The 19,191-nt window shown below is 37.3% G+C and overlaps 1 protein-coding gene across 17 annotated transcripts in view; it reads left to right on the top strand.

Annotated features, from left to right (window-relative positions):
- Positions 1 to 19,191, top strand: part of TENM2 (teneurin transmembrane protein 2) — an 848,782-nt gene that overhangs the window by 519,448 nt on the left and 310,143 nt on the right. For 12 of the 17 annotated variants that reach the window (XM_069772607.1, XM_069772606.1, XM_069772614.1 and 9 more), the window contains one exon: positions 2,646 to 2,729. The exons of the other annotated variants lie outside the window; for them this stretch is intronic. In XM_069772607.1, the coding sequence (XP_069628708.1) occupies positions 2,646 to 2,729 (84 nt within the window). The remainder of the gene's footprint in view (positions 1 to 2,645; positions 2,730 to 19,191) is intronic. 17 annotated transcript variants of the gene reach the window in all.

Raw genomic sequence — 19,191 nt, 5'->3', positions numbered from 1 at the left:
TAATCTTTCCGCAAGTCCCGAAGTTCTGAGGACGTCAGGGACCGGGTAGTTTCCGCTTCCTGTTTAAGTTCCCTCACTCCTTCCTCCAGTTTCCTTACCGAAGGACCAGCTTCTAGATCAAGCCTTTCCTCTTCTTCTTCTTCTCTCACTAATCGATGGTATGGACCCGTTGATCTCCTTGTCCACTGCTTCCTTTTCACTATTGGGGCAATTACTGTAGTTGTTGTTGTTTGGGTCCCTTTCTCGAGCATGGTGTCCTCAGATGCAGTCTGGGTCCCTGCCTCAACCATGGTCCTCTGACAGTGTTGAACTATGGCTCGGTAGGCATAGGCCAGGCCCCGGTACAGTGCGAGAAGCTGCTGGTTTTCATTGGGATAGGCAAGGCACCCTTCTATCAGGTGGCGTGTCAGTTTGCCAGGGTTACTTGCCTGTTCAGATGTAAAATCCCAGATTATGGGAGGTGATAACCGTCCTAGGAATCTGCCCAAATCCTTCCATATACCCTGCCACCCAGGCACCGGTCGCTTGAGGGCACATTTAAGTATTGCCTCACCTAAAACTTGCCTTCTCTTATACCAGGACGAGACCAGATTCCACAATACCCATAATATGCCACCAGTATTAATTACTAGTATTAAACAGATTACATAAGGGTGAACAAGGACCTCAGGAGCCTGCATAATAAAACCATTCACATCAATGCCTGGTAGGGAGAGGGAGATGTGTTCCCTCATCTCCTCCACAAGATAGCTCCCACAACACAGCAAAGCCATCAGTGCCAGGACAAAGCACATAGACATTATTTGTATTAGCACGTTCCCGCGTTCCTTCATTCTCCCCACAAGATAGCTCCCACAGCACAACAAAGCCATCAGTGCCAGGACAAAGCACGCAGCCATTATTTGCATTAACATGTTTCCAAACTCAGCAAGCTAGAGATAAGCAAGCAGCTAACAAGCTCCGTGACCTGCACAGGAGCTTGCCACTTAATAACTAGCTATAGAACCCTTAATGCAAAACTGCTGTTGTCTTGCCCCACGTTGGGCGCCAAAAAGGACTGTAGTGGGTTGACCCTGGTTGGATGCCAGGTGCCCACCAAAGCCGCTCTATCACTCCCCCTCCTCAGCTGGACGGGGGGGAGAAAATATAACAAAAGGCTCGTGGGTCAAGATAAGGACAGTTTAATAAAGTGATAGCAAAGGTTGCGCGCGCGAAAGCAAAGAAAAAACAAATGATGTTATTCTCTACTTCCCATCAGCAGGCGATGTCTAGCCACTTCTCGGGAAGCAGGGCTTCAGTACGCGTAGTGGTTGCTCCGGAAGACAAAATGCCCCCCTCTTCCGTCTCCCTTTACTTAGCTTTTATATCTGAGCTGATGTCATATGGTATGGAACATCTGTTTGGTTGGTTTAGGTCAGCTGTCCTGGTTATGTCCCCTCCCAAGATTTTGCCCTGCCCCAGCCTGCCATTGGGGGGGGGCAAAAATGTTGGAGAGACAGCCTTGATGCTGTGCCAGCACTGCTCAGCTGTAGCCAAAACACTGGTGTGCTATCAACACCTTTCTAGCTACTGATGCAGAGCACAGTGCTATGAGGGCTGCTATGGGGAGTATTAACTCCATCTCAGCCAGACCCAATACAATTAATAATTAAAGCTTTTTATTTTTCTGGTGTGTGCAAGGAAATTCATGTAAATAAATAAAAATAGGTTTTATGTTTCCTGTTTATGACATCTGAAAACTCTCCTGTCATTATTATGAAATTCAATAACAATTTTCGATTGATTTTGTGGTTTTCAAATGTAAGAGGACTCCCTAATCATTTCATGCTTTCAAAACCCAGGTATATTTGAATTAGTTGTACTACCAAAAGAAACCTGTTTTCTTTTTAGTCAAAGAGAAAGACTATTCAAAACTAAAGGGAGGGAGGGGGGGAGGTGTATATATTAAAATCTGTCTTCCTAAAGCTGGAGAGTTTTTATGAGGCAAAAAAGAAACTCCTTGCAACAGTGCAGTTTCACTGGTTCATGTCTAGTTGAGATGCAGCAGAATGAGCCTGATTATGTTGATAGTCAATGTAAAAGTCATCATGCTGCTGCAATAAACATGTAAGAAGTGATTTATTGCAGCTGAAAGTGTCCATTTTCCAAATGTATCTTAAGAGTCTGTTTTTAGATAATAAAAATTATCTTTTAGAAGGATGTAATGATACATACTTGGTTATAGGAGTAAAAGATAATACACTGAAAATAAGTTAGTATGATCTTAAATACCTACTGAACAGCATGTATGGAAACTCTTATGGACTTCAGGTTAAATTCTAATGCACATATTATAGCCAGATTTTATGCACTCTGTCATTTTTGTGGTTAATGATACTGGCAGTGGTTATATGTACCTCCTGCAAAGCAAGATTTCACCAGTATTACTGCTACTCAGTATGCCTTTTTATATGTCATTGATAACAAGATAAAAGAATTCTCAATCTCTAGATAATAATGAGTAATGTATTTTTTTAGTATTCAGGAATGCTGTGGGTGGGAGGAGGTGAAACATTCTATTGGCTGTATTGCACCAAAGGTGAATGGAATGGGAGAAAAGGAGGAAAAGAGCCATCTCTAAAATGTATTTGTTTTATTTCATTTAGATTTTCACACACACCTTTCTGAGAAATTGAAAGACAGACAGACAAGCTGGCAGCAGCTGGCTGAGACAAAGAACTCTCTAATACGTAAGGTTTTTATCTTGCTTAAACTATTCCTTGTAAACTTAGAACCTAGTTTAGAATTTGTGGGGTTTGCTCTGATTAATCTCGTTCTCTTTATGTTCTGCTTATTATGTATTGTGGGATTTTTTGTTTGTTTGGGTTTTTTTTCCTCCTGGGTATTTATATTCTGTTGAATATACCTGATCTCTTTACTACTTACTTCTATTTCATTGTTGAATATTACCTTCCTGGTTTGATTGATTGAACTAAGTAAGGGTGGGGTTTTTACTGTGAGTCTTCACTGGGTGGTGAAGGAGCTGCATTTTCCCTGAGCTGACATTGCTTCATGGGACGGGGCTCATTACATGGAGAGAAAGAGAGCCGAGACATGTAAGAGATGCCAGATCTGGGTACACATAGGTGTAATTTAAAAACAATATGGTACATATATCTAGCAGTATTTTCACAAAGGCAATTACGTATGTTTTATCCCATTGGTAAAAGCTTGCATGTGATACATGTTTCTTCAGTGATTCTCGAATCTGACTTTCTAATGAAAGATTTAGTGATAGCTCCGTTCATCTTTAGTTTTGATTTCAATTTTTTTTATCTAAAAGTTTCAGATTCAGACAGTCACTCTTGGTGTGTCACTGAAGTTTTGTATCTTAGGGGCAGTGCAAAACTGTCAGGGGGTTTTGTTGGGTTTTTTTGTTTTTTAAGGAATGACCTCATTGATAGACAATCTTTTTTTTTAAAGTACCACTACTCCACATGCACACACATACCCTTTGTTTCTGTGAGAGTAAAACTCCTTTGGGAGGAGGAGGATGTTTGGAAAAAAGTTTGCAATGTACTGTTTAGCAAAAAAAATTAACAAGATGTAGTAATATAAATCCAGAGACTTCTTAAGGAATTTTAGTACAAAGTTAATGATTCAGTGACATCTTCCTCTTGATGTTTCTTGAATTTAAAAAATGGTTTTCATTCATTGGATATGTACACTTATACTAACTGTAGTATCAGTATGTGCCCTTACTAATTTAGCAGGGGCCATTTTTTATAAAGTCTTTTGTCCTCAACACTGCAATTTTTGCTTTGTATTTGAGTGCCTAATGAGATGAATGATATATTTTGATATTTTATTTTTTTCTTCCATTGCAACCGTGACCTAGTACATACATGAAAGATACCTTTCCATTTGGACTTTTCTCTCAAGCACTTAAGTAAATGCTTTGCAAAATCAGGGGCCTAACCAGGAATAATATTCTGCTTGGTTAATATTTAAATGAGACATAAACCAAGGTTTTCTTGTCACCCCCAATTTGATTTTCTGATATACTTCTTTCCACAATTGCTTGATTGTTGGTAAAAACTAGTGAATGGCATTATGCTTTGAATCTCAAACAGCATCTGAGCAAATACTGGGACAGTTTCTTACATCAAATTCTGGAAAGTACCGAGCATCTGTGACCATTTTGTTGTTAATGCTGCCCGAGAATGCTCAGTGTGTTTTCAAACTGGAGATAAGGACTGGTTTTTTGTGTTTCCATGCTTCTTAGAAGAGTGGGAGCCAGAGCATTTGGTAGAGCAATTAAATTTCCATAATGCTGGTATATAATACTAAAAACTGTCCAAGGTGGCATGTGTATGGTTGGTAATAAAGATGAAGAATGGAAATGATCTTGTATATATCTCTGTATTTCTGAAGCATTCATGATTATTGGCATTGCAGAAGGGATTTTGGCACAGGTGAAATGAATGGGTTATGCTATTTAGGCCATAATAAATCTCAAAGAATAATACTTGAGTGCATTTTCCAGGATCTTGGAAATGTTTTGCCCTACAAATTGCATCCATCTGAACAATGTCTTCTCTTATTTGAAGCTTTGAGACTTTTCATCAGATGTTGTTTCTCTTTGGTATAGTTCTTTTCTCTGACAACCTGATAGTCTTCCCAATTCAAACAAATTTGATTTATATATTGCTTTTAATTTTTGGTATTGTGTTTGTTCAGAGCTCTAGAAATTAAGAACATGAGAATGTATTAATAAACATATAGCAACTCAAAAATATTTGACAGTAGTATTAATTCTCACCTCTGGCTTGACAGTAGCATGCATTTAAGAAGGTAATTGAACTGGGACAAGTAATAGGAAAACTTAGTACATTTTATTACTTTTATGACCCTGATTACTTGGACATACTAAATCTGATATGACTTGTAAAATAGTTTGTTGCATGCTCTAAATGTGGTAAGAAAGATGCAGTGAGCTTATAGATCCAGATGTGCTGACCAGCATTGATGTCAGCCAAATCTATTATGTTAATAATTCAAGGGAACTGACTAAAACCAAGCTTTATCTCTGTTCCTTTTAAAAAGTACCATAGGATTTTTTACCTCAATCTGGATGCTGCCAAAACCAGACAGATGGCACTAACCTTGGTTTAAAGCCTCAGCTGGCTGAGAATGCATCCAAACAGTGTTGCAAGCTTTCAGTGTGCCTGTTGTGTCAACAGAAGAGGACTCTTTGTATCACCATAAGTAGAGCCCTCAGACTTTTCATTTTAAAGGTACCCAGTTATCGAGTGTGTTCATTTAGTCGGTGGATTGCTTTGCTATGTTCTAATAAAATGTTAGGTTTCTTGATCTATTCAGCCTTTGCTTTGCTAAGGGGAAAGATGCCGCTTGTGCAGACCAAGAGTTAATGGGAAAAAAAGGAGGTTAAGTGCTGAACATGGGTATTATAGTGGTCAGTGCTTCAGAAATACAGGCAGAAGGATTGTTGTCAGATCCATGTTCAGACTTTGGAAGGAAAAAGAATACAAAGCACCCTATAGGAAAATATCTCAATATCTCCCCTACCTAGTATTTGGAGTAGACCTAAATCTCACCTTTTCTGACTTCTTTTCTGGGAGAGGAATTCTCATTAGATTAAAAACCAAACAAACAAACAAAAAGAAACCCCCAAATATCTCAGATCTATCTCATACATCCAGAATTAAAAATAAAAACAAACAAACAAATGAACAAAACCACCCTGGGTTTCTTTTTATAGCTGTAAAATAATGTAACAAAAGCTCAGAGATTTATCAAAATCATTAATTAATGCTTTTAAAGCATTCAGATAGTAATGTTGAGCAATATATAAAAGCAAAGGAAGAAATGTAGTAGTGCTCTGCTTAGAGTATGATTTGAAAAGGATGCTGAGAGGCCTGTGCTTCTCGTTAAGTAATAAAGATAAAAGGATCAGTTCCTTGTATAGTGAGTGCAAGCCAACCTAAACACTAAGGGCAATAGGAAACTTAACAGGGAGGGAGAAAGGAGCGAGTCAAGTAATTAAAAAAACATATTGCAGTGCACTAACCGGTTATCCAGACAGCCTTTTTTCTACCATTTCCTATCTATTGGTTCACTTTGCAATCATCGTAGTGCAGTTTAAGCATCTTTGCTGTTTGTTTCAACATGATGATCTTGAGTAAACTGGGAGCACAAAAATCTGGACATTGTAGTGGAGTCCATAGTCTCTGAATTCATGTATGATCCTGTCAATACCAAAAGGAGATTTGAATGGCTATAGTTAACAAGCTATGTATTTGATATGTTGCTGCAGCAAGCATACAATTATCACAAAGACCTGTCATGATCTGTGATGTGCAAATAAGTTCTTAATTTGGGGATGTTATCAGTTGAATAATTTAATGAAGATAGGGATTATGCCTTTTCTGGGGGAAGAAAATGGATTGGATTTTATCCTGTGCTTATAACATTTAGAAACAAAATGCAACTAGTTGTATGGGGTTTTGATTTAGGAGAAGGAAGTGTCTATGGCATGACATTTAAAATCACCAGTGAGAATGGTAGACTGGTGTCCAGCAACTTTCAGATATAAATAAGTTCGTTTACTTTGTTGCAAATTGTATTTAAATACTGTGTATGGATATTGTGGATAGCATAATTCTGTTTAAATCACAGTAGTGAGGAATCTAGTTCACCTTGATGCTTTCAATGTGGATTTGCTTTACTGAGGATTATATGGGTTTGCATTTCTGGGAGATTTGGGGGGAGGGGGTCCATTTTAATGGAAATTCTTTCAAAAACACACGAGCAAAACCTGGTTTTATCATGAGATTTTAGCAATGATTTCTTTAGGTAGCCAAGTCCAGGTCATACAATTGCTCTTCATGCAACATACTGTTTTGATAAGAAACAATCAACAAAAGAATGTAAACTGCAAAGCCAAAAGTGTGTGATAAAATAAAATAATGAGAATGTAGGAAATTCTGAGGGGGAAGTAAAACTCTCTTTCATGTTGGTTCCTAGAGAACAAGCTGACAGTTCTACCAGGTGCCTCTCCTAGGAGCCGACTTAACACTTGTTACAGAATTTGTCTTGAAAACACCAGTATTTGAACTAAAGAATTTGCAAATTTGCTTGAGAAACAAAACAGATTGTGTGTTGAAAGACTGAGCTGCTAGCAAAATACTCGATCGTGTCAGATTTATACAAACCGATCTCCTGTGTATTGCACCATGTCCTAGAAAACTGGAAGCCATGAAAACAAGAACTTATATTTTAAGGAGTTCTGTGACAGCTTATAAAAAATAGCTTTTCCACTTTGTACATGAAGCTTCTACCTTAAAGAAACTGATGAAATAGGTGGTAATTTTTAACACAAGCAGCGACAAAATAAACACCATCTGCTAGTGTTGACTTATTCCATAGTATTCTCATGCTGGGTGATTTTATTTCACTTTTTTTCAGAAATAGTTAATGACACATCTGCTGTGTGGTGGAGGTGCATTTTTGGTGATTAAATGTGGGCATAAGTTTAGGGAAAACAATAATGAAACTTTTTCAGGAAACTGAAGGAAATACTGAACTACTAAAAGGAACTTACAAAACAGATACCTATAATGATGCCTTTTATTTATTTTTTTATTTTTATCCAATTTATTATTGGATCAAAAATGTTAAACATATATTTATTCTTTCAAAATACCTGGTTATCATGGAAAACTTCTCATGTAGTCTTTCTTTTATCAAAGCAAAAATCTTTCCACAATGTCATTCTTAGACTCGTAAGCAAGCCTAGTTTTCTGTCACGTCCATGAATCTGTGGCTGTGAAGGCAGAGCAGGTTCAGGTGTCGTGTGGTATCAGTGTCAGATGGGAGAAAGTATTTAAGGGAACATAACATACAGTGCCATCATTGCAACTGCAGAACAAAATAATGAGGTTTATCTCAAGATCCAGCTGAATACTGTACAATAAGAAATTCTACATTCATGCAGAGTTGTTTACTTTTATAGAGTATGTCTTTATCCTGTAAAGCTCTGTGAAGCTATCTTTCCTCCAAGCCAGGTTGTAAGACAAGATGTAATCATCCGGTGTCCCTGGGTTATTCAGACAAAGTCAGAATTCATGGTGTTTTGTATTGTGGCATGCTTTCTTCCCTTTGGTAGAGCTTGGTAGTCCTGTTGGTTTGAAGATTCCTCTCCTGTGTCCCTGAAGAGCAGGCTCTTCCCAAATTACCCCAGTATGTCCTACCTTTTCCTTCTCAGTCAGCAATGAGAAGTCTTTCTTGTGGGAATTCCTATTTAGCACTTTACTGCAGAGGCATTAACATAATGATCCACTATACAAAATCCAAGCAATTTGGCTGTTAAACCTGTGTTTACCGTGCCAAATCATATGTCTCTATGCTGTTATCAGTATAAGTAGATTTTAATAAATCCAAAAATTAAATGCCTGGATCTCCATATGGATGGGTGGATATTTAATTTTAATATTTTGAGATAGAAATAAAAGCCATGGATTGGAAACCTTAGAAAAAAGAACCTTTGGCTACTATATTATCTAGTAGGTAAAAAACCAGGATCGACTACACAGAGATATGAATTCAGATTCTTTGTCTAAAAATTTAAAAATCTCAAGTAAAAACAAATGCAATGTCTTCCCTTCCTGCCACCAAGGTCTGTTTAATGGTATGAAATCCTTGTCCTTCTTTTATTGTTTCACAAAGTGTTTTGACAAGTTGTGCAAGTAAAACTGTATACAGTATAAAAAGAAAATTACATCTGGAAAAAACATAATATAAACAATTTTAAAAAGAGTTGCCATTTCTTTTTTAGTTGGGAGTCCTGAAACATATAGTGAGTATGAATGAAGCTTTGCATTACCTCCTTATGAACACTGGCTAAGGAAATATTGATAGAAATATGTTTAAGGATAAATGTCTCTACTTACAGTTATTTTAATACTTTTATTCAAATTTCATTCAGTTTATTATTTTCGTAATGAATGTGTAGGAAAGCAGTGCCTGTGAAGTAATATGCGATTAATATTAATTGTTCTGATAAAAGGAAAAAAAGAGCAATCTGACTTAGTGGATTTTTGTCTTTACAGGCTGCATAGTAATTAAAAATTGGAATGAGAATTCATGCGGGTTGCACTAAATGTGTACTGCGTATATTAGATAGTGAGCAGCTGAAGTCATCCCATGTTCCTTAGCAGTGATAAACAGATTTACATAAGTTAAATACCTATATTACAAACCTTTTGACTTGACCTGATTTGGTGTAAACATTGCATTTATGAATTATCAAACCTCTTTGAAAGACAGCCTTATGTATGTGTATTATCATTTATGTTAATCTGAAACATTTCTCAAGCTGCTATGCATGAAGTTAGGGTGAAGAATCCCTTGCTTATTCATACCCATATGTATGCCATGAAACTTGAATAAGGAGGGAGACAAGAAAAACTGATGTAAAAAAATAAATTATACAGATATTTTTTATACCAGTGCCATAATTCCTTAGATTAGGTTTACTTATATCCACTGCTAGGGTAAAAGTGGAGGGAGCCTGACCAGTGCTTTCTTTGTGAGTTTCCATATCTTGCTTTTATAAGCACTTTCTTTTGTTTGGATTATCAACTGGAAATATAATGTGCTTTATTCCAAACTGGATCTGCATCTGGGGCAAAATATTTATAGTCTCTAATGCCATAATAGTAAGTAAACCAAAACTGATTACATTGTATTTCTTTAATATGGAGAAGCAACGAGGAAATGATGACAGTAAATTATTTTCAACTATGTTACTTGTGAACTCTTCCCCATATTAAAGATTTTTACATTGACGATGCATAATTACATTCAGAAGTTGTCAGTGGAAGGCCAAGCATTTTGACATAAGTGTAGATAGTGGATGGGCTTGTTGTATCTGAACAATTCAATCTGCTTGGGATAATAAGCAGAGGTGAAAAGCTGAGTCTTACACAGCACGCTTCTTGATATCCATTTCCTTACTGGCAAAAGTGAGTTCAGTATTTTCAACCAACTTCACAGTATTTCTCCTGCCAGTAAGACTTACAGACATATCTGGTAATACCTTTTCATGCTTCTTCAAAATTTATTTCCTTAAACTGGATTGTTAGGAGTTAGTATTTGATCCCAATATAATTGTTTAGATTTTGAGTGATGGTTCAGTAGAGTGAATGTGCTTCAGAGACAGGTTTTTCTGTAGTGTATAAGCTCAGAATCTGGCCATACTTGATTGTACTTGGTTCATTTTTTTTTATTTAGAATGAAAGCTTTGTTTTCTCAGTCAAAGTCTGGGGTAGGAAAAAACATGTGCCTCATCCCACATGGCTTGAACTATTTGGTCCTTATTAATGAAACTATTGAATGTGGTGTTAATTCTAGGAGGCCCCTGAAAGGACTTACTGAAACTCACTGGCATAATCCTTTTTTTTTTTTTTTTAACAAAGCATGAATTTTATTTGATTAAATAGGATGTGGAAGTGGGAAATAGAGTGCATTTTGGAAAACTAAATAATCTGCAACTAGGAAAAAAAATCAGGTCGCCTCCTTCTCTTTAGATACTGGAAATCTTCATCTGTTACCTATCTAGCTTGCAAAATCTTCAGCTTTCTTTGAGCCCTGTAATATATTCATTGTTTGGGCAAAACCATACTGCTGCCCTCCCTCCTCTTTCCACTCAAAGGATACTTGGCGATTCTCAGGATTAGTTGTCCCTGAGTTTTGATTCTGAAATTTGACTTTGTGTATCATGTGATATCATCATCAGTTTGGGGAATATATATTGGTGCTTCTTTTCAATAGTAAAACCAGCTTGTGCAGCCTCCCTCACAGCTTATTACACAGTACAGACTGAACAGCCACATGTTCAAATTTACCGAGTGCCTAGCTTAGTCACTAGAATTGATGTATTCAGAGTAATAAAAGGCATCTCTTCTTTTAGCCACTGTCAGGCCGCCTTCTCTTTATAGAAAGCCTTGTCAGAAGTATCAGAACTGCACTTGCAGTCAAACTTTTCATTGTCTTCTACTCTTAACAGTAAGGTTCGGATCCTTCATTTCATAGATCTAACTCAGAACTAGCTTCATCGTAGGTTGGTTTCTGAACATTATGTCTGATTAAAAGTTACTTCTGTAAAAAAATTTTGAGTTGCATATCTTAAAGGCAATATTCAATACACCTGCATTTTTGTAGCTTAAATTTAGGAATTGTATGAACAATCTCTTGAATACAGGAAGAAATTAAGACTAAAACAGGAAATTAAGACCACAACTTCCACGACTGTGCTGTACTGCTACATGTAATAAAGGCTAAAGGATGTAAATTCTACAGAGGCAGAATTGAAATAAAGAAAGTATGTTTCAGCTAGGTTTAGGTGAATCTAAAGAAGATAGACAGGATTGACATGTATTAATTTCTTAATTTTTTAAGTCACTTCTGTGATATGTATTATTGACATTCCTTTTAAGGTGGCTCAGAGTTGGTCAAGTCTGCGGTGTTAGGAAGTGATGTCATTTCAGGCATGCGTAGAGTGGTTAATACTGCTAGTTAAGTAATGTAGTAGTAATATGAAAAGTACTGCAAATGTTAATTATTACAAAAAATTTAAATGTTGTTTGCTTTCCTTTACCATGCTTTTTTCAGATATGTCCTTCTAAATCTGTGGTGGTAGTAGAAATCAAACAGTTTCAAAGTTAAATGTGAAGTAATGGGAAAGGACAGAAATACCTCTTAAGTGTGAGTACACAGATACACTAAATACATGTGGAGATTCATACAGACAAAATTTGAAATCGACAAAATCTAAGCAGTTGAGCTCCTTTATATGAATTAAGAAATGTTATATAAAAAACAGCTGCTGTTGTTCACCTTCAGGGTTCTTAAGTGAAATCATTCCTGAGCAGGAGCATTTGGGTTGTAGCTGGTTTGATTGGGGATATTTTGGTTTTGCATTTAAGTTACGACGTTCAACAGTTCACTGAGACTTTACAGTGGATTAGCTCTCTAGAGTGAGAAGTTGGGGTAGGAAAAAGTATTTGAATTGGTAAAGCACTAGAATAGTTCTGTGATCAGTGTGTTGGAGTAGATTGTTGGAGTACAGAAATTACTATAGCCTCAAATCTCCCTGATGTTATCGTTCCTCCATGATTTAGCTTTATTGTAACAATATAAAAGATCTGAATTTGAGGTATTGTGACTTCTAAGTAAATCTTAAACTGTTTTCTTAGAAAATTTAGAGAATTTATGTTAAGAAGATGGAGGCAGCATAATTATCGAATGCTTCTACCTCTGTTTTCCTTGTCAAAATAATATAGAAAAAAATGTATTTTTAAAATTTGTAGGCTGAATATATGTACTTAGCTCATTCCCTGGTCTGCTTTTAATTAATTTAAATGCAGTTCTAAATTTGGTTCCTTGACCAGGTCATGCTTCTGAGCATTATTTTACATGACAATCAAATCAGCATTTAGAAATTCCCTTTCCTTCACCTTCATTGTTCTCATTATTGAAATATCTACTTCAATATTCATACTTTTTTCTAACCTCAACCTGAGGTAGGAATTCCAGGTTAGAGATCCTGGAATTCCTGTTAACTACAGGTTTTCCAGAAGAACTGGATGGTATTATGTACTCAGACTTTTTCAAGATCCCTTTGAAGTGTTGTCTCTTATCGTTCATTTTCTGTTACATTGTGGATCTTGAGAAACTAATTTCTGAAATGTGCCTTTTTCTCTTTCACCCTAGAGTGTGTTGCAAAGACTTGACTTCTCATTTGCAATGAGTTAGCCAGCTAAGATTAGTTACCTACCCTACTTACCTAACTTCAAGTTTGTAAACTTTTGCTAGACAGACTGCTGGAATTTAGAATGTGTTCAACCCCTTGAAAACTGCGCTGTGTGTCTAAGAACATGTTTTTAATGCGTTTCCACTAAAACTGCCAAAAATAAACTAAATAAAGGTAGTGGTTGTTTATTCCAAGCCCTGTCGATAAGAGGATTTATTAAGCCTCCTCGTTGAGGAGGCATGTAGCACAGGATTCTATGGAAAGTTATTATTTTTACATATTCTGTAGGCTTAAAAGGTACATTATAGGTTTTTTTCCCTACATGTAAGTCCTTTGCAGTTAGCTGTTTTCTGTAGTTATAAGGGCTTCTATGAAACTGTCATCGTTAAGGTGCTGTTACTTTCAGAAGTGCCCTACCCAATATACCAGGGATCCCCCAAGAGAGTAATACAGGGCAGACCACTGTGTGCTTTTCCTGACATAGTGACCTACTCTGCTTTTATTTTTGCCATATCTGCCATAAATTTATACTGCTCAAGTTTAAGTCTCTTGGCATTAACATAAGCAGGCTAGAAATATGTTTAAACCTGATTCCCAAAGTAAGATGAATAGTGCAGCATGTGTGGTTTAGCCTGTACCATCAGGACTATAGATATGTGTTCAAAAACTGTTTATTCCTACAAGCACTCTTTCTGGTGTTACTGTCAACTGATATTTGCAATGATATACTTCTATCAGTCATAGATATTTTTGTCTTTTTCAGTTACATGAAGACATTTTTTAAAAAGAAAATAGAGTAGAACCAATATTTCACTAAACCCCTAGAGTTCATTTCAGTATTTGGTTTTGGTTTGTTTGGGCTTTGTAGAAAGCCATTTCATATATAGGGAGGAGGAAGTCCAGTTAATTTCACTGTTTGATGCTTTGGAGCTCAACTGAGGCAAACCTAGAATATGATCTATTCCAGAAAATTAAAAAGAATTACATTTACCTGATCTCTTTAAAGATATGTAATTTCTAAAATTAATCTGGAAATCCTAGAATTTATTAAAATATCTACTTGGCTTTCTTTAACTGTTTACATACGGGTGTTTCCGAAAAGCTGTTCTTGGATAAGATTTTAATTAGCTATTGAGGCCGTCTTTAAAAAAAAAAACAACCAACCAAACATATTTTTTACAAGGTTCCTACTACATAAAATTAGAAAACTTTGAAGAGTTCAGGTAACCACATATGAGTCTTTTAAACTTGTAACAGCAAAATATGAGGGAAGTTCAGTCTGGACAACTTTTCCTACACAACTTTAACTTTGTATACTTTCACTGCAGTTTCCCATTTGCTTAGTTAGACCTCCCAGTTTAATTTCTCTAATTTATAGATTAAAAGAATTCTCTTTGTGCAAATTACAGGAGTGTGTGTATTTGCAGTGCGTCAAGGTGACATGCATAGCTGTGGTTTTGTGTAATACATATTATTACATATACAGAAATATATCCTTGAATTATATGTATACCCAAATCTGGAAATACAGTGGAATAATACGTATGTGTCTGTGTCCCTGAACTCTGTGGCACAGTCGCTGTTGACTTCAGCAGGGCCTGCCCTTCGGCTAGTATATGTAGAAGGTGGGAATTGACTGCGGAGCAGTATTTCCCACCTGGCTGCAGGACAATGGTTAAAGAGGTACTTGTCTAAGAAGATTCCAGGCACAGTCAGGAGACCTCTAACGAATGATACACAGTTTCTTATTCTGTAGTAGACAAAATTATTTCTTTAAACCTTTCTGTTCTTAGGCTACTTAAATTACAACCATTATTAAGCTAAAGGAGCATAGCCAATGAATGTTTTGTGCAGTGGAAAGATTACAGGTCATAGAATCATTTAGGTTGGAAAAGACCTTCAAGATCATCGAGTCCAACCATTAACCATGCCCACTAAACCATGTCCTGAAGTACCCTGTCTACTCACTTTTTGAATACCTCCAGGGATGGTGACTCAACCACTTCCCTGGGCAGCCTGTTCCAATGTTTGACAACCCTCTCAGTAAAAAAATTTTCCTAATATCCAACCTAAATCTCCCTTGCCTCAACTTGAGGCCATTTCCTCTCATGCTATCTTCAGCCACCCGACAGAAGAGACCAGCACCCACCTCGCTACAACCCCCTTTCAGGTAGCTGTAGAAAGCGATAAGGTCTCCCCTCAGCCTCCTCTTCTCCAGACTAAACAGCCCCAGCTCCCTCAGCCGCTCCTCGTAAGACTTGTGCTCCAGGCCCCTCACCAGCTTGGCTGCCCTCCTCTGGACACGCTCCAGCACCTCCATGTCTTTCCTGTCGTGAGGGGCCCAAAACTGAACACAGGACTCGAGGTGCAGCCTCACCAGTGCCGAGTACAGGGGAACAACCACCTCCCTGCTCCTGCTGGCCACACTATTTCTGATACAGGCCAGGATGCCGTTGGCCTTCTTGGCCACCTGGGCACGCTGCTGGCTCATATTCAGCCAGCTGTCAACCAGCACCCCCAGGTCTTTCTCTGCCGGGCAGCTTTCCAGCCACTCTTCCCCAAGCCTGTAGAGCTGCATGGGGTTGCCATGACCCAAGTGCAGGACCTGGCACTTGGCCTTGTTGAACCTCATACGATTGGCCTCAGCCCATGGATCCAGCCTGTCCAGACCCCTCTGTAGAGCCTCCCTACCCTCGAGCAGATCGACCCTGCCTCCCAACTTGGTGTCATCTGCAAACTTGCTGAGGGTGCGCTCGATCCCCTCATCCAAATCATCGATAAAGATATTAAACAGAACAGGGCCCAACACCGAGCCCTGGGGAACACCACTTGTGACCTGCTGCCAACTGGATTTCACCCCATTCACCACAACCCTCTGGGCTCGTCCATCCATCCAGTTTTTCACCCAGCGAAGAGTGCACTTGTCTAAGCCATGAGCCGCCAGCTTCTCAAGGAGTATGCCATGGGAGACAGTGTCAAAGGCCTTGCTGAAGTCCAGGTAGATAACATCCACAGCCTTTCCCTCATCCACTAGGCGGTCATATAATGATAGGAGACAAAGCTTATTGAAATGCAAAATTTAATAATTTGTACTTAATAAAATGAATCTTTTCAGAGTAACATCTCAATCCATTCATTTTCTGAAGTGTCATGTATAGAAGATCTTTTTGTCTTGCTTACTGTAATGTACAGGACTTGAATAGGCTTATGTCCTTGCCTTGATATCCATCTGTCATCTGTTGCACTGTGGCGCAACTCTTTCTAAGCCTTCTTCACATTCACAGGAAAGTCAGATTGTACAAACAGCATAAGTTGTTGTGTTTTGTTTCGGGTTTTTTGTTTGTTGGTTGGTTTTTTTAAACACTAGTCTGATTGGTATTCAGATGTATTGTGTGAACCTGTGGCTAGAACAACTCTCTTTGCCTTACCTGCTTAGAGTAGAAAATGCAGGTACTACTCTCAAAGTGGTATCACTTAATAAAAGTGACAGATGACTGCTTATTTTAGTTGGAGGGGAGTCTGTAATATAATTTCAATTTTGTTTTATAGATACATATTTAATGAATTCCATTCTTCTGTTACTTCTGATAGAAAAACATACAGTATTTAACTTTCTGAATTCTGAGAATGATGTTAGCTTTTGAACTTAATCTCTGTCAGCTTTTTCTCTTTAGCCCAAAGTAACAGTATGTTTCTTTTTCCTCTGTGCCTCATATGTGGCAACTATTACTGTCCGTGACAGGGTATGGTAATTAAGTTACATTTCATGTTGAGGGATATTGGCTAAAAATAAAAACCAATTTGATTTCATAATCCACATCTTGGTAAGCTCCAGTTGTCAAAAGTCAAGGTTAATTTTTTTTCTATTTCACCTTGCATTTTTAGATTCCCCTGTGTCATCTTATAGCTGGGTGTTGTCTTGCAAAGCTCAGCTGTCTGCTTTCCAGGCAGTGCATCTCAGAAGCAAACACTAGTGTCAGCACATGCACAGCTGTGGTTCACTGCATGGTTAATTCTTAATCATTAATTTGCTGAAGTAATGTTTGAACCTATCAGCTTAAAGGTAGATCACTTCTTAAGCATGTTAACATCAGAAGGTGTGATTAAAGAGGTAGTAAAATTGTATTGGTTTTAAACTGTTGTTTATTATAACTTAGAGATACAAACCCAAAGGTTTTCTTCTATTATGGAAAAAGGTTCCATGTCCAGAAACTGGGGGAAAAAATACACTGAAGTGTTACACTGTAGCACTAGGATTGACACACTTTACATGTATATATACATCTTCTATATAGTAACAGATACTGATGGGCTCTTTGGCTACTGAGAACCTAGAGAAGCAAGGACATAAGCGGAGTATGCTTCCTAAAGAGAGCAGAGTATTTGAAAAAGATAGTTTTTCAAGATCTTAACATTCCTGATGCGCTCTTTGAGTTCTTTGATGAATATTATAAAAATTAAGTTTTCAAGTAAATTACACTGTTCAACGAGTACGTTGTTGGAGGTTGGAGGAGAACAAAATTTCTGGTAAGCTCACCCTGTATTTACTAGAATGCCTGTCATATGTGGGCACTTTTTTGTTAATTGAAAACCTAATCAACTTAGTATCCAAAAGGTTGTAAGCACCCGGACATGAAAAATAAATTCCATTAAAGGAAAACTAAGTTGTGTTTCTAGTGAATTTACTTTTTTAAATAATAAAGATGTCCATGTACTTTATGAATTGTTTATGTATACCTCACTGCCTTCACAGTGTTTTGGCATTGTCGTTGCTAAGTATGGTTCATACTACACAAAAGTTCATGAGTGGTAGTGTGAGCAGATGTTTATTGTTCCAAAATGCATGTGCAAGTGAAGACAAAGGACTGTAAATTTGGACTGCAACACAGGTTGTGCTTTCCTGAGTGACCATGCTAAGAGGCATAGGATGTAATTAATCTATGCTAAACATGCACAAGATGTAGTTGAGTAAACTAACTACTAAACATACTCCAGCAGCTGTTTCAACATAATTTCTTTTTCAATAAGCTGAAGAATTTGTTGAAAAGAAGCCCAGCATACACTTTGTATTGGATTCTAATCAGCCAGCTAAGGGACTCAACAATTAGTACACTAGAGGTGAAAATTAATCAAAAGCTAACAGAACTGTGGTGAAAGCAAGCAGTTTATACATTGATTGAAACAGTACTTGGCGGGGGGGGGGGGGTGGTTAGCTGGGAATATAATATACATGGTTCTTTTAGTTCAGTGTAAAAGCAAAGTACATAAATCAGTAGGATTCTCCCGGATGCATTTAAGAACAGCATCTGCCTTTCCTGTATAATGCTGCCTAATATAGTTTTATCTGCACTCTTTTTCTGGTGTTCCAGAAGCCTCCAAAGCATATGATACTTGGTTCCCCTGAGTCTTAAGTATCTAGCAGATCTTAAGTTATCCCAAGGTGTCTTGTTTCTGCAGCTGGGTCAGGATATGGTTTTCCTTGGCAATTTTTTTTTTTTTTTAATTTTATTTCATAAACCAGGTAAGCTTTGACAGCTAGAGATATCTTTGAAAGAATTTTAAGTGTATCTTTGTAAGGCGTGTAAACTGCTTAATCGGTGGTTAAGAGCTAAAAGGTACTTAATTAAAATACAAATATCCTATTCTTGTTTGTATGGTAAAATCAGAGGATGTCATACTTGCTTGCTCAAAAGCAAGACTCTGAATTTAAGACCTGCATTTCCTGATGTTAAGAATGATTTATTCTGTAGATTTACATTTTGGGGTGGGTTATTTTATTTTTCTGTCTGCATGGGTTTTTGTTTTTGTTTTTTCTTTTTTCCACAAGAAGCTTAGGCCCAGTCAGCACCATGGTAACCCCTAACAGCTTGACTGGGGTTTTTTGAGAGAGATTCCAGCTGTTCTTAAAGTGGAAGAAGGCATTAGCCATTCAAGTATTTGTGTCATAGCAGGTACATACAGAAGAAAATGTAGGGGTGATTTTGAACTTTCTCTTATTTGTGTAGATATAAATTCTGTAACTTAATCCCTGGATTAAAGTATTATTTTACATGCAGCATGACCTTCACTTTTCTTATACATCTGAAATAAATGCTACTGAAGTTTCAATAAAGGAGATTTTGTGTATATGTATAATGTGATACTAATTATATTTGCATTTTAACCTAAAATCTTTTTCTTAAATTCAGCTCAGACATTAGTTTATACTTTTTCAAATTGTTGATTTGCTCCCAGCTGGGGTTTCCTATGTAGCACTGAGATATTCGTGCACTCAGTTATGCTGGTGACTTTGTATACAATACTTTGAGCTTTCACATATCCTAGGCAGAGTTTTGAATAATTCTTTCCTTAGGACCTTGCTATTTAAAATATTCCTA

The sequence above is a fragment of the Haliaeetus albicilla genome, chromosome 27 (genome assembly GCF_947461875.1).
Source record: "Haliaeetus albicilla chromosome 27, bHalAlb1.1, whole genome shotgun sequence".
Lineage (NCBI taxonomy): Eukaryota > Metazoa > Chordata > Aves > Accipitriformes > Accipitridae > Haliaeetus > Haliaeetus albicilla.
Note: the sequence above shows the minus strand (reverse complement) of the source record. Positions and strands in the feature narration are given on the sequence as shown.